Here is a 15,000-nt window from a genome sequence, read left to right on the forward strand (position 1 = left end):
GGAGTCCCTCCCCTCTCCTGGGGAACCTGGCCCTGACACCAACATATTTCACATATAATGTCACTAGCTCCGCTGCCAGAGGCTGGGCCCCTTCAGAGCGCCGGTCCTCCGGGCCGCAAGACTCCTGGCAGGAGTTTGGGATCACACAAAGCAAGTCTCAGCTTCGCTGTGGCCTCGAGGGGGGAGCGGGGCTACTCTCTTTACCCAAAGCTGCTCCATCTCGGGAAGGAAGTCGTGTGGCAATAGGGGCGGGGGACGCGTGCTCAGGACTAACACAACGACAGCAGCAGCGAGGAGCGGGAAGCGGAGGGGGCCTGAACCCCAAAAATCTGCGCTCAGGGAGGACTGCCCCCCACGCCCCCACCTCCGCCGCGTCCAGCCCTGCTGGGACCCTCAGCGGCGGTTGCGGGACGGACACTTGCCCGGGCCCCCGGAACAGGAGGGGCCGGGATGGGGCGCCCGTCACTGGGAGCTGGGGCTGTCGCCCTCCGTCAGTGTCTTGAAGTCCATGGAGAGCGCTTGCTCTTCCGCCTGGAGGGGCCGCTTCCAGTCGGCGCGGGTCAGGATGTACAGTACCACCGTGGCGAAGGCGACCAGCAGCAGGCCCAGCACGTTGGCCAGGACGCCCTCGGGCTCGAACATGCTGTACTTGGTCCTGCGGGGTTGGGGCGCCGCCCTTAGACCCAGTGCCGTCCGCCCCAGCCGGAAAGACGCCCCGGGGTCCCAGGCCCGAGCCCCGCCCAGCCCGCCCCGAGCCCCGCCCCGCCCGCCCCGAGCCCCGCCCCGAGAGAAGAGCGCGGCGCGACGGCCCCGCCCAGAGCCGCCGGGAGGGGCGCTCACCCGAGCTCGAACAGCAGCGCCTCCTTCAGGCCCAGCAGCGCGGCGGCCACCGAGAGCAAGAAGACGGCGGCGCCGAAGAAGACGTGCTGCGGGCGGTAGCGGCTCCGCAGAGAGAACGAGGCGCCCGGGAACAGGAAGAAGCTAAAGCCCACGAGCCACTGGGGGGAAAGGCGAGGCGCCGCTGGAGACCGAGCTGCGCCCGCTGCGCGCAGCCAGGGACGCCCCGCGCGCACCTGCGGGCGCACGCCCGGCCACAGCCGGATCGGGCCCAGCTCCCCGCCGCCCGGCTGCGAGGACTCACCTGCACAGCGAAGAGCGCGAAGGCCAGGATGCCGCACCAGCTGTGCAGGCTGTACAGGTCGGCGTAGCCCTTCTTCCTGTGGTGCTCGAACACCGCCACCAGGCCTGGCGGGAGGTGGGGGCAGCGTGAGCACAAGGCTGATGGGGACGCACGGGGTGCGGTGACCCGAGGGAAGCCTGCCTGGCGGGACTTCTGGGCTCCCCTCCCGCCTCGGTGGCTGCCAACACCCAGTGTCCCTGCCTGGGGGCGCTGGTGGGGAGGGGCGGGGACTGGACAGTGAAGCAGCTACTCCCCCAAGTCAGCAGAGGTGGAGGAAGGGCGCGCCGGCCCCCAACTCACCCACCAAGGCGATGACGAAGGCGAAGACGTGCAGCAGCCCGTGCAGGACTTTGGTGGTGCGTTTCGCCTCGTTCCTGAAGACGCGGTAAACCAGCAGGGCTTGTGGGTGAGAAGGAAAGTCAGCGCGCTAATCCCAGCCCGCAGCCCTCCGGCCAGGGCAGCAAGGAGACACACACCCTCGGCTGAAGAGGGGACCTGAGTCTAGGGCTTGTCCAGGAACCCCAGCCACAGGAAGGGGGAAGAAAACAAGGCTCCTGCGCCCTGGCGCGCCCACCCCGCACCTTCTCATCAGCTGTCCCGGGGTATTCCAGGCTATGTTTTAGGCTCATCAAGCAGGCACACCAAGGTACCACGGAACTTCTGAGTTCGCCCCTTAGCTTTGATGGTCCTCAGTTTGTCCAGCACTGAAGCCTGATCACATATTCACTACTTTTAGCAAGCAGGCTCCCTGGTTGGGAAACCCCTGGTTCTCAAAGCAGAACCTTGTGATCCCAAGTGAATTCCCCCTCTTCCGGCTGAGCACAGGGCCAGGGGGCCTGGGGAATGCCTCTTAGGAGTCTGCTGCTGAAGGGGTTGCTGACACCGGGACCACCTCGATGAAGAATAGCTAGATCCAGCTTTTATTTCTAGAAGAAGGCCATGGCCCCCTGGCCTTGAGGCAGAGTGCATGGCCAACCACAGCCTGGATTCTACCCCAGAGAGAGGAGCTCTAGCTCTGCCAAGTCCATCATCTACACACACATACACGTTTTAAGTCAGAAAGGTGTTGCCACCCAGCAGCCTCGGGGGGCCCTGATTTGGATTCCCAGTGTCCCCAGGCTGTGAGCCAGCTTCCAGGGTGGAAGGGTCCCTCAAACCCGCTCCCAGGTGGTGTCACCCAGAGACTCACCGTCTCCCTGCAGGAAGATCAGGCCTATGATCATGCAGAGGGGGTGCACGTTGAACTGCAGGGCACTTTCCCAGGCAATACCGCCTCGGTACATACCAAGCCAGGCACCAGTCGTGGCCACCACGATCAGGCCCAGCAGCTGGGAGAAGGCCACGTAGTAGGGCAGCGCCCTGGGGGCGGGTGCTGGGCTGGCAGGGCCCTCCATGCTGAGGCGGCTACTGTGGAGAAGACGGCAGAGCTCAGAAGAATGGCTCACAGCCTCCAAAGATACGCCCCACGCCCAGCCCTGCCGCCTCCCTCTCAGCTCACTCCCCCAAGTAGCAAGCACCCAGCGGGAGGGGCCTGGCTTCCTGCAGAACCGGACCGCACCTGGCTGCACTTCCACCTGCAATGAGTGTGCAAGTCAAGGTTCTCCACATTCTGGGCAGAGCAGGCGGGCCCCATGGCAGTGCTTTCTGTTTCATGAGGCCCTGGGTTTTCTCAGGTCGGGTTCACGGGTGAAATACAGAGAAGTGAGCAGATTCCTTGAAGATGCAGGAATTTTTCCTCCAGATGAACCACAAAGGGCATCTGGGGTGAGAAATGGGAGCCTGACTCCCCCTTGCCTGCTGTTTTAGCTCCAGCCCCAGGTGAGAGAAGTCCTGCCAACAGAGCAGCCCCCAGCAGCATGGCAGCAGCCAGTAGAGGGATGTGCTCTGAGCTGCTTCACCAGAAAGGACATGGGAGACAGGAGCCTTCAAGCAGCCCTTTCCCTTCCTGCCTTCGCCTCCTCCCTGCCACACCTAGGGTGGTGAGCCTGCACTGTTCCCAGGCCAGGCTTCCTGAACTGAGCCCTGCAGGGTAAGTACGGACTCCTGGGGTCACGTAGCTCACAAGGATTTGGTGACAGAGCATGTATGTCACTGCTGCCATCCAGCAGACAAGGAATGGGGGCAGATAGGAGAATAGAGGTCTCAATGGGGCTTGGGGAAGCCAAGCTCAGGGACCAGTGGGAGGCATTTCCTGGCTCCTATGCCCAGGCCTGGTTGTCACCAAAGCCAAGCCTCAGCTCCAAAAGGCCTGTGTGCCAGCTCTTCACCAGGAACCTGCTGGTTCTTCCCACACTGGGGCGGGAGTGGCAGCCAGGGGGGATGGGAGGAGAGGAGGTAGTGGATAAGCAAGTACAGCCAGCATCCTGTGGCCACAGAAAGGCTCCGCCAGGGCTCCCAGAGGGCCCAGCACTCCATTCCCCTGGCTCGCCTCTTACACTGTCCCAGCCTTTCCCAGTGGCCCTGGAGACACCCTCCTTCTCCTTATTACCAGCAGAGAACAGCAGCTGAGCAGAGAGGTTTGACTAACACATTGTGGGATCCCTCCTAATACATACTGAGCACAGTGGGTTCCCTGGTGGCTCAGACAGCAAAGAATCTGCCAGCAAACCTAGGTTCAGTCCCTGGGTGGGGAAGATCCCCTGGAAAAGGAAATGGCTACCCACTCCAGTATTCTTGTCCGGAGAACCCCATGGACAGAGGAGCCTGGTGGGCTACAGTCCGTGGGCTCGCAAACTGAGCGACTGACTTTTCACTTTCACTTTTCACCCTCTACCCCGTGCAGCTCAAGAGAACTAGTGTCTGGTCCATCAGGCTGTGTCCTCCTGGTGAGCGAGCCATCTTTACCCCCACTTCCCTCTGCCACCTTGGACTACTGTTGGCAATGCCACCGTTTTTTAAAGGCGGGGGCGGGCAGGCAGTGTTGATAACCCGCTCCCTGTAGTAAAATACAGATAAGCAAAAAAACAAAAACAAAACAGAGAAATTACAAGTAATCAATGTTTTCATTTATATCCTTTTCATACTTTCTTTTACAGAAACATGACCACACCGATTTCTAACCTTGTTTCACTTCATTCTAAACCCCGCACATCTTTTTGTGTCAGTGAGCATACATCCACATCATGGTTGTCTTATTACAGGACAATTTCATATTTTAACCGATCCCCTATCTCCTGTTGTCAAATATTTAGCCAGCTTTCAGCTTTTCACTAAGTAAACACCACTAGGTTATCATCTCTGCACACCTGTCTAATCCCTAAATGGGATCCTGAGCAAGGGCTAGGTTCTTTTTTAGATTTTGGATACATTCTGTCAAAACACCTTCCCGAAGCACCCCCATTGCAGGTGGGAACACCTGCTTCCAGAAGCCCTGGACACAGTGATACCACACTTCAGGAACTCTTGCTTGCTCATCTGTCATCTCAACACCTACACTGGAGACTGCTAAAACTAGTGCCAGTCTGCCTCTCCTCCAATTTTGAACCCCATTTCTAGCTGTCCACTAACACCTCTTCCTGGACATCCCCCAAGCACTTCAAGGCCCACACATCCAAAGCCACATTCCTCTCCTGACCTCCCAGGTCACCAGTGTGGCCGTCTCCCCCAGGTCTCGCCATCACTTCCCTCCCAGCCACCTTCACTGCCACCAGCCAGCAGGGCCGGGAACTTCTGCCCCCATCTCCCTCCCCTCCTCAGTCTGCCTGACCCACAGGGACAGGGACAAAGCCAGCTCCCCAGTCTTGTTGCCCCTCCAGGCACAAAGGGCTGCCAGCACATGATGGTCAAATGCCAGCTCCTTAACTGACCCATCCAGGTTTCCACCCGCAGCCCCCACTGTTTTCCTACCGAGTCCACTGGGAGGTGCTCCCAGGCCACGGCTCTGACAGCACCACCTGTGGTAAGCCCTCCACCTCACGCTCCCCTCGCCTCCTGCCCCACGACCTGAAATGCGCATTTTGTTCACCACTTTGTCCCCTCTTCTGTGTCCCCAAGGCTGGCCTAGGGCTCACTTACCCCGGTTGTGCCCTGCGCTAAGCCCACGTGGGCCTCTCTGCTGCAGAGCCCTGTGAGCTCCCTGCAGGCAGGGGCTGCATCCGCCTCCCCCTCGGATGTCCTCGGGGATCTGATCCCTTGTGCCGACCCCAACAGGAAAACTGTTCTGAACAGAGAGATGCTGTCCTCCTCTCCTTTATTAGATTCCTCTTGAGAGCCCGGGGCACAGTCAGAATCTGATTAGGTCTGAATTAGGAAGAACAGAAAGAATGGGCTCTGCCCCAGCCGACTGCCAGTCTGCCCGCCTATTAGACAGCGAGGACAGAGCGGGGCTCAGGGCTGCAGAGAATGGCACTCCTGGGTCCCGAGCCGCTCCGCCGTGACACAAGCCACAGCCAGCTTTATCCCTTCCCAGCCGGTCTCATCACGAGATGGGCAGAAGTGGGAGTTCTCTTAGCCACGGTACTCTGATTTATAATAAGAAATGTATGCAACAGAGCATCTAAAACCCTAGGAATTTTCAATGTGAAGAAAGCCATAAATGTTTCTTTTGTTATGTTAATATTACATTATGTTAATGAAGCCCCTAGGTAACTGGGCAATGGTTACCAGGGGAACCAACCTTGTGACTGGAGGGTTGGAACTTTCAGTCCCGCCCTTGACTTCTGGGGAGGGAGAGGGGCTGGAGATTGGGTTCAGCCATGAGTGTCCAATGATTTAATCAGTCAGGCCTGTATAACAAAGCCTCCTTGAACCCCCAAAGGACAGGCTTTGGAGAGCTCCCGGGTTGGCGAACACATCCACATGGTTCCTCGGGGACAAGCTCCAGTGCTCCAGACCCTTCCTGATCTTGCCCCACGTACCTCTTCACCTGGCTGGAATTTTTTAAATAATAAACCAGGATTCTAGCAAGTTTCTCTGAATTCTGTGAGCTGCTTTCCCAAATTAACTGAACCCAAGAAGGGGGTCATGGGAAGCTCTGATCTGTAGCCTATTAGTCAGCAGCACAGGTGACAACCTGGACTTGCAGTTAGCATCTGAATGGGGTCAGGGGACAGTCTCGTGGGGCTAAGCCCTTAACATGTGAGATCTAACCCTGTCTCCAGGTAGGTGGTGTCAGTGTTGAGTTAAATTGTAGGACAGGGACTTCCCTGGCAGTCCAGTGGTTAAGACTTCAAGCTTCCAATGCAGAGGGCGCAGGTTTGATCCCTGGTTGGGGAACTAAGATCCTACATGCTGCAAGCTGTGCCCGAAAAAAAAAAATTGTAGGACACCGAGCAGCGTCCACTGAGAAATGGAGACTCACTTGGTGGTGCTGAAAACACGTGGGAACAGTGTGATGACAAAACGTGGTTTTAATGTCCTCACTGAAGCTTCCTGGTTCCCCTGGGAGTCTGAATCTTATTGCTTTCGACACTCCAGTGCTGTTTGCACCCTGAGATGGTGGCCTGGAGATGCGAGCTTTTGTGCCTCAAGGGCGGGAGCCCTGCTCTGTACTCAGCTCTTCCCGAGTTCTCTCTTTCAGTCTTCCCAGTAATCTATGATGATAACAGGAGTATTACCCCCATTTGACACGTGAGTAAATTGGAACTCAAAGAGGATAAATAGTGAAAGTGAAGGTGTTAGTCGCTCAGTCGTGTCCGACTCTTTGTGATCCCAAGGACTGTAGCCTGCCAGGCTCCTCTGTCCATGGAATTCTCCAGGCAAGAATACTGGAGCGGGGAGCCATTTCCTTCTCCAGGGGATCTTCCCAATCCAGGGATCGAACCCAGGTCTCCTATATTGCAGGCAGATCCTTTACCGTCTGAGCCACCAGAAAAGCCCAAGAAGATTTTGCTGCAGATGATTTTGGACAAGAAGATGAATGACTTGTCCAAAATCATCCGCGGCAAAGAACTTCTCAACTCAGTTGTTTATCAAGTGCCTACAAAGCAGTAGCCACACTGCTGGATGCTGGAACATAGAGATGAGATGTGGCCCCCGTCTTCTGGGGCCTTGCAGACAAGATGCAGAGCAGAGGCAGATTCTAGAGTAAAAGGCCCCTGAGTTAAACTCCACTGGGCACACTGGATTCATGCTGGAGTGGCCATCCTACAGGGGATGCCCACTAGGGGTGTGGCTCTGCGCTTTCTAACTCCAGTAACTAGGCGAGAGTGGAAAGCTTCCTCAGCACTGAAGCCAGGATTCAGAAGACCTGACTCTGCTCGGAAACATGGCCCTGGGACAGCCTCTCCCTTCCCATTCCATCCTCCTGGGCCCTTCTTACCCCTTTGAGGACCCGCTCTAAGGCAGCTCACACCCACCATGACTTCAAGCATTGGTGTCCCCCATGGGCTTTCTGGGGAGAAAAGGCTACAGGTAGAAATGGGTGGGTTAGAGAGAAGAGGTGATAGGGACAGACTAATGCAGGATCTTCATGATAACTGCTCCAGAGGCATCTCTCCTGGTTACTTCACCCCAGTAACAAGGTGTCCCAGAGGAAGTCAAAGATAAAGAATGACTGTGGACTCACAGAAGCCTAAGCAGTTTCCCCTGTAGCCCCTTCCAATCTGAAGGTGATTCTAAACCTGAGTATGAGGGATGACAGGAAAACACAAAAGAGAAAGACCAGTCCCCCTTATTGGCTGACCTCACAGCCAATGACATCTAAGTGAAAAAAATCCAGATATACAGAAAAGACAAAGCATTGAGCGGGTTCTGTGCTTCACGGAAAATGAGCTGAGACCCCTTCAGCAACGAAACTGCCCATCACTTGTTCGGTTCAGTGTAACTGACAGCACATCTCTGCGCACAGATCGGCTGCTTCCAGCGACGAGGGGTGCAGAGAAGATACTGCAGGGCCTCTGGCTGGAATCCGACCCACTCACAAACACGGGCGCATCTGCTAACCGTGAAATCAGCTGGGATTCACTCCCTAGTAAGCAGATACCTTTGAATCCTATCCCTGTATTTCCTTCTCTAACCCTTCCCTCTTTCCTAACGGTGGTACCTCAGAACACTGGCAGCTTTGGGGCCTCCTGTGTTCCCAGAGCAGCCATGCGGGCAGCAACGTCAAGGGCCTGGAAGCAGCCCACCTGCACCCCAGAGACTTCCTTGGTCCACCAGACCAAGCACCTGTGTGAGCTCATGTGGACCCTTATCCGGCTGCCCTCCTTCCTGTCAGAGCAAAGGATGGGGATCTGGGGTCTCTGGTAGCTTCTGGAATCTCAGGCTGTGACCGTCACCCCACCCCACCCCCACACACCTGCAGTCAGACCCCACTTAACTTGATCAACCAGGGCCAGGAGCTGCCGCAGGGTTTGAACGTGCCAACAAGCATCCCTCTCCCTCCCTGAGCCCAGGGGCCTTCATTGAAAGGCCACCAAGCCTAATCTCATTATGAGGACCAGACACCACAGACGCCCACAGCCTGGAAGCAGGAGCCTGGCCACAGACCTTAGCAGCAGCAACGTTTTAATTGGGTTAGAAAAGATTTTGTTGGGGGCTAGATCTTTTCTTGGGTACAAGGGGTCAACGACTCAGTTGTCTTAGAATATCCTCGAATGTGATGAAAGACAAGGCAAAATGAGGGCTGGGCTGTTAGATGGGGCACTCTCAGCACTGGCACCCAGGAAACCCCCAGGAAGGGAGCTTGAGGTCCGACACCAAGCCCAGTTCTCCATTAGGTCCAGGGGCTCGGTGTCAGGGCTCTCAATACTTGTAGGGACTCACAAAAAAGGGTGTTGATTTCTGTTAAAATCATAAGAAAAAACAAACTTCTAGGGTTGAATAAAATATTTTAATTTTTAATCCAGCCTGGATTATATTTGTCTTTATACTGATGTGACTGTAAAATACAATTCTCTTTATTTATTTACTTTTTTAATGGAGGAAGGAGAATGTCACAATGCAGCCCTGGTCAGATGGACATGATTTCAAAGCCAGCCCCACTGTTCATGACAGGGAGCCAAGAGCCTTCTATGAGCCTGACTCCTCTTCCAAACAGTAGGGGCATGTTGAGATCCATCTTACTGGCCTGTAGCAAAGATGAAGCAGAGTATGTACCAGTGTTAGCACACTGCCCGCCACACAGTAGGCATTCGGTTAAATAGCAATCTCACAAAAACTAAATCTTTTTCTAAGAGCACCTTAGGAAGAGGCACACATCAGAAGCTGTTGACCCATGAGGTTTGGGGCTGTAGACAGCCAGATGGCTGCAGACAGCATGACCCCCTCTAATAAATCCACACCCTCCCTTCTGCCTACCATGAATCCCCACACTGGGCAGAAAGCCCTGGATCTGGGGTGAATTCCTCCACCAGAATCTTCTAGCATTAGAACCACTTTGTATTAGAAGCCGCCCCAGGGAAGATGGCGCAGGCAGGGAAGCAGTGGAACAAGCAAAGCCTCCACTCAGGTCCTGGTGGCCCCTTCTACCCCGGGGGTGGGGGTGGGAGGTTGTAGCAGCCCTTTCTGTGTATGGGGCTCCCCTTGGCATTTACAAGTTGCCTGTATTTTCTGCCTCAATCCAATTGCACAGAAGAAATCAAGATACGTATAAGAAGGTAGCAAAGCTTTGTGGGTTTTTTGTTTTTGCTATGAAAACGAAGGAACAGAACCCAGATAAGATAGAGCTTCATTTAATGAGTCTTAGAAAATCGTCAAAGCCAAGGTGGCATGAGAGAGGAGAGGGACAACCAGAAGGGAGAAAGACCTGGGAGGGGTGCCAGCCTCTAAAGATGTGGCTGGGACTTCGGGGTCCATCTGGATCCTCCTGTGGTGCCCTGGGGTTCAGGGCAAGCGGGCGTGGTGGGGGAGCGTGCCCCCCCATACCCAGGTGTCAGAGGCAGCAGCAGATCCCTTCCTCCTCTTAGTTCTCCAATCCCTGTACCCACAGTTCAGGGCCTACCACGGCCGAGGAGAAAGGATTTCCCGAAGGGGAGACTCCTGCTCACCCACCAAGAGGCTGGGGGTGTTCCAGAAGAATGAGGAAGGGACCTCCTGGCTAGACACCTCACCGCAAAGGAAAGAGGCAGAGGGAGGGAGGCCTGGCCACTAGAAGCAGTTCGGCAGCTCCGTTTCAGGTTTCAAAAGCACAGTCGTGGCAAATGTTGGCTGATGCGCTTCTACCCTGCCTAGTTTCTGGAATATGGCAAAACATCAGCCGTGCATCTACACATAAACTTGGGGTTCCCTGCCGCCCCTTTCTAACTTCCAAAGAGACGAGGCACAGAGGCAGACCGGGGCCAACGGCCGACAGCTAGCGAGTCGAGCTCTTTACTGTCGGGCCGGGCTCCGTGGCCCCGAGCCCAGGCAAGCAGGTGCAGTGAGTCAGGTTGGCGGCAGGAGAGGACCGGAGAAAGACTGGCTGCGGCGCCGGGATCCTGGCCCGTTCCGGCGCGGGTGCGGTCCCGCCCGAGGCCCGGCACCCCTGAACGCACGGTGCCGCGGCACACAGCCCGGCCCCCTCCCCACTCCCCGCCGGGGCTCGGCTCGCCCCCTCCGGCCCGGGCCGCCTACCTGGCCGGACGTCGGACCCGGACCTCGTCCTCGCTGCGCCGCGCCGCGCCGCCGACTGGCCCACGAGCCGCCGGCGCCGCGCCCGGGCTGCCACGCCGGTTCTGCCGGCCGCGCTACCACGTCGCCATGGCAACCGGCGGCGGCGCGGCGGGCGGGGGCCGGGGGCCGGAAGTGCCGCGACGGGTACGCGCACCCGCGACCGGGCCGGGCCCCTCATGGTGCCTGGCCCGCGTTCGGGGCCCCGCCAGGCCCGAACCTTGACCCCGGCGTGGCAGGGCTGCGGCGCTAGACCCGCGGCCACAACGACCCGGCCTCCGGACCCGAGCTCGGGTAACCTTCGAAGGCGGGCCTCGCGGCCTGGCTTCCGGGGCCCGCGCGTTCGGGGGCGTACGGGGCGCTGCTGCCCGCTGCTGCGGGGGCCGCCTGGTCTAGGCCGGACTCGGAGGCCGCGGGCGACGCTGAGCCGGGGTGGGCTGCCTGGCCAGCCGAGGCGCGACCTGGGGAAGACGGGCGGGGGAGTACCGGTGGACGGCCACCCTCCTCCGGCCTGGTCGCCGCGCTTCCAGATTCCCTCCCTCACGCCCTTCCTTTCCCTCCCACCTTCAGCCCTCGCCCCGCCCCGGGCTCAGGTGGCCACTAGGTGTCAGACGTGGCCCAGGGCTTGGCCCTCCTTTGCCGCTTCCCTGATCCTGGGGACTCGCCCCACCCTCGCCACCTGGAAAGAGGAGGTGTCACTCTGCAGGGAGGCTGAATTCAGTGCCTCCCCAGTTCTGCAGCACCCACACCCCTAACACATACACACACTAGGCACACAGACACACACTAGGTGATGTGCCCCCTTTTCCCAAGCCAGGGACTTTTCTCAGACTATACCACCTACCACCCCACCCACATCCATACACCCCCCTCCCCCATCAGCAGCCTAAAGATAAATATCAGCTCTCACCAGCCTTTCACGAAGGCCTAGACCTTGCCACTGCAGCCTCCCCAGCGTGGCTAAGAGAGGAAGGAACCAAGGCCAAGACAGGGAGCCAGCCCCTAGCACAGCCCCATCCAGGCCCCCCTATCCAGGAAGCGCTGAGAGTAGATAACAAGTCCAGCTCAGACTTTCTACAAGCTCAGAACAAAAGGTTCTTTCCTGTCGGATGCCTGGCACGACTCACCACGGGCCTGGAGGTAGTAGTGAAATGGGGTTTCCTCCTGTAGAGACCTGAAAGAACCTCAGCAAAGGGACACCACCCCCACCCCCGACCCCAGCACTGTGGGCTCCCCATGGGCCTGGCCAAGGTGGCTTTGGGGATCCAGTGCCTCCTTACAGATAGAATATGCTCTCAAGCCATGGCAAGACACCTAAGTGTGCCTGTTGCCCTGGGCACACCTTCTGATGGGGCAAACACAGCTGGGCCCACCCCTTCTGAGTGACCAAGCTTAAATCTGCCATCAACAGAAGTTTTGTTGGGGTAGTGCTCTAGCCAGAGGGAATTAATGGACATTTTAAATTAAGAAACAGCTTCCTTCACATGCCGACAGGCAAATAGCAGGCCACAAGTACCTTGTGAGTTGTGTCCTTGGAAACGAGCCATTTCCCACTGTTTGGCCTGGGTATTTGGGTTTGGAGGAGGAGGACTGAGGTGGGCAGGGCTGCACAGAGGAGCAGAGCCTCACTGGGGACCTGATTTGAGCGTCCTGGTGTAGGGCTGGAAGCCCCTTGTGAAGCCAGGAGAGAGTTGCTGTGTTGGGAGGGAGGTCTTCCTATCCACCCCGTAGCCCTGTGGCCTGAGCAGCAGCACTTTCCCCTTAGAGAGGAGAGCACACTTGGCCCCCAGCAGAGCTGTCAGGAGGGGGTGGAGGTGGCTCTCCGAGCAAGGCAGCTTGCCTCCACAGGGACCAGTCACACAGGGACTCAGCTCTAAGGACGCATGTCTCCACCATTTTAAAGAGCAGACGATACCACCACACTGCAGTCAAGCACCAGGGCCACGTGACCTTGCCACTGCTGCCAGTATCCCTGAGCCAGGGTGATGGATACTCACTCGCTTCCTCCCCCGTCCCTGCTGCTGAGGCCCTCAGCCTGGGAGGCCAGAGAAGCATCCACCCTGCAGTTCGGGGGTGGTGACCGGCAAGGGGCACAGCCTTAAACAATTCTTGGGAACCAAGGATGTGGACCAAGGTTCCCCTGTGCAAACCTCCCTTCGTACATTCACTGCGCTACACTAGCCTCTGTGGTCCACAGACTCACCAAGTTCACGGGCCACTTTCCTTCAGAATGTTCTTCCCTGATCATCACTTGGCTTATTCCTTCAAATCTCAGCTTAAACATCCCCTCCTCAGAAAGGCCTTCCCCAACCACCCAGTCCAGTAGCTGGAGTCCGAGTTCAGTACCTGGGGTCAAGGTGCTGAGATGCAGGGAGATACACTGGATTAAACGTGCTAGTGACAGCCCTGGAAACCACGCCTTGAGCATTCCCTGTTCTCTGGCCAAAAGCATTCAAAGAGCAGGAAGAACCCAGACTGAGCAGAATGCACTTTATAAAAGGAGCTCAGATCCCTTAGCAGCGGGTGGGTCACATCTGCCTTGCTAGGGTTCCCAGACTTAGAAGGACAATACCCCCAGGGTGCCCTGTTAAAAAATTTTTGGCACAAGTATGTCCCACATATGACATTGGAGAAGGAAATGGCAACCCACTATAGTATTCTTGCCTGGAGAATCCCATGGACAGGGGAGGCTGGAGGTCTGCAGTTCATGGGGTGGCAGGGAGTGGGACACCCCTGAGTGACTAAACCACTGCCACCACATGTGGCGTACAATCTACTAAAAGCGTACTAGCTGTTTATCCAAAATTCAAATCTACCTGGCTATCCTATATTTTATCTGGCAGCCCTACCCTTGCTCCTGCGTGGGAAAGACAGAAGGGCCTCCAGCAGTGCCCACTCCCCCCCGCCCCCCCAACAAAGTGTCTCTGCCCCCAGCAGGCTGAGACACCAGTCACCCCCTCTTCAGCATGTGCCTCGGCAGAGGCCTTGACCTTGGGCTGCAGAGAATACCAAGTCAAAGGCAGTGGAGATGGGTTCCCCAGGTCTAAGTCACTGTAAAATGCAAACACACACAATCTGTTCATTCTTTACAGTTTTCATCAAGTCCCTTCAATGTGCCGGGTGACATTGGGATGTAAGAATGAACAAGGCTGGCACAGCCCTGTTCTCTTCAGGGCCTCACAGTGCAGAGAAAGGGCACTTCACCCAGATGTGAGGGTCACAGAGGCTTCTGGGACACGGCATAGTGTCAGAGCCGCAGGGCGAGCAGGGGTTAACCTGGCAAAGGGACAGCAGGGAGAGAGCAGGAGTGCTGGCCGGAAGGCAGGCGAGGAGGCCCACCCGGCACTGCTGGCATAGGGATCAGGGATCCGCACGCCAGATCCAAACCCCATGCCGGCTCCGGGAGGTAGGCCTGGCGCTCAGGTGGCAGATGGTCGAAGGGCACCCCCTCCAGGAGAGCGGCCTCCAGCCAGGGGCGGCATCGTCAGACCTGCTTCCTGGAGAACTTGCCCCAACTTCCTGGAGAGAAAACTGGTCTGACTCTGAAAGGACATGGCTACTTCAATGAGTTTTGAACGGAACGATGATAACTCAGCAGGGAAATCCTCTCTTACAGTCCTGAGAAGCAGGGGTGGCCAGAAAGTCAGCAGCGAGAGCAGGAGCAGCCAGGCGTCCAGCAGGGTCGCAGTGATGGTGGCGGAGCAGCAGCACCGAGGCAGGGGAAGCGGCAAAGCTTCCAACAAAGGCAGTGAGTCGCCTGGGACCGCTGGAAGGCGAGGGGAGGGGGCTGAGGGACGTCACAGGCTACGGGTCCTGGGTTGACCCCAAAGTTGGTCCAGTCTGGGAAAACAAGACTGAGATAAACAAGAGTAACCTGTCCACGAGCCAAGAGAACACCGCAGGATGAATGGAAAAGCCATGAGAACTGGGACAGTCAGGCCAACTTTCATTTCTGCCGCCCAGAGCAAACAGGATGTGGGAGGCACAAGTGGCTGGGGACCAGCCGGTGCTGGGCCCCCAAGGTGGGAGGCAGTGGAAGGGGTGGGTCTTCCCAGCCTTTGTGTGATCTCTGCAGCGCTCGGGGTGCGAGGGGTGAGGATCAGGAGGAAGACCATTTTTCCTTCCTTTCAACGAAAGTTTATTGGGTGCCCACTTATGCCTTACATTGTTCCAGGCCCCAGAGAGACAGTAATCCATAAGACAGACATGGTCCTTGCTTTCATGAAACTTGACATGAAGTGAGGGAAACAGATAATTAAAAGATAAGCAAACGACACACACACAGAGAAACA

The 15,000-nt window shown here is 57.1% G+C and overlaps 2 protein-coding genes across 7 annotated transcripts; one reads left to right on the forward strand and one right to left on the reverse strand.

Annotated features, from left to right (window-relative positions):
• Positions 1–315: 315 nt before the first annotated feature.
• Positions 316–11,696, reverse strand: CYB561 (cytochrome b561). 4 transcript variants are annotated; one of them, XM_088829202.1, is made up of 6 exons: positions 11,619–11,696; positions 2,370–2,587; positions 1,481–1,579; positions 1,142–1,245; positions 841–998; positions 316–655 (listed from the first exon to the last, which is right to left on the reverse strand). In XM_088829202.1, the coding sequence occupies exons 2-6, from the start codon at positions 2,572–2,574 to the stop codon at positions 463–465; spliced, it is 759 nt and encodes a 252-aa protein (XP_088685328.1). In that variant the 5' UTR covers positions 2,575–2,587; positions 11,619–11,696; the 3' UTR covers positions 316–462. The 4 variants fall into 4 exon arrangements, with proteins under 4 accessions (XP_088685328.1, XP_088685326.1, XP_088685327.1 ...); XM_088829200.1 differs by lacking the exon at positions 11,619–11,696 and adding an exon at positions 10,673–10,811; XM_088829201.1 differs by lacking the exon at positions 11,619–11,696 and adding an exon at positions 10,673–10,796 and having other exon boundaries at positions 2,370–2,584.
• LOC148774766 (uncharacterized) lies at positions 2,744–9,392 on the forward strand. 3 transcript variants are annotated; one of them, XM_088829205.1, is made up of 4 exons: positions 2,749–2,853; positions 2,987–3,209; positions 7,968–8,090; positions 8,203–9,366. In XM_088829205.1, exons 1-3 carry the CDS (start codon positions 2,760–2,762, stop codon positions 8,059–8,061), a joined length of 411 nt encoding a protein of 136 aa, XP_088685331.1. In that variant the 5' UTR covers positions 2,749–2,759; the 3' UTR covers positions 8,062–8,090; positions 8,203–9,366. The 3 variants fall into 3 exon arrangements, 2 of the variants coding, with proteins under 2 accessions (XP_088685331.1, XP_088685330.1); XM_088829204.1 differs by having other exon boundaries at positions 7,968–9,365; XR_016035549.1 differs by having other exon boundaries at positions 2,744–3,209; positions 5,937–9,392.
• Positions 11,697–15,000: the final 3,304 nt, after the last annotated feature.

The sequence above is a fragment of the Moschus berezovskii genome, chromosome 20, assembly GCF_049115385.1.
Source record: "Moschus berezovskii isolate FMDL1 chromosome 20, NW_MosBer_1.0, whole genome shotgun sequence".
Lineage (NCBI taxonomy): Eukaryota > Metazoa > Chordata > Mammalia > Artiodactyla > Moschidae > Moschus > Moschus berezovskii.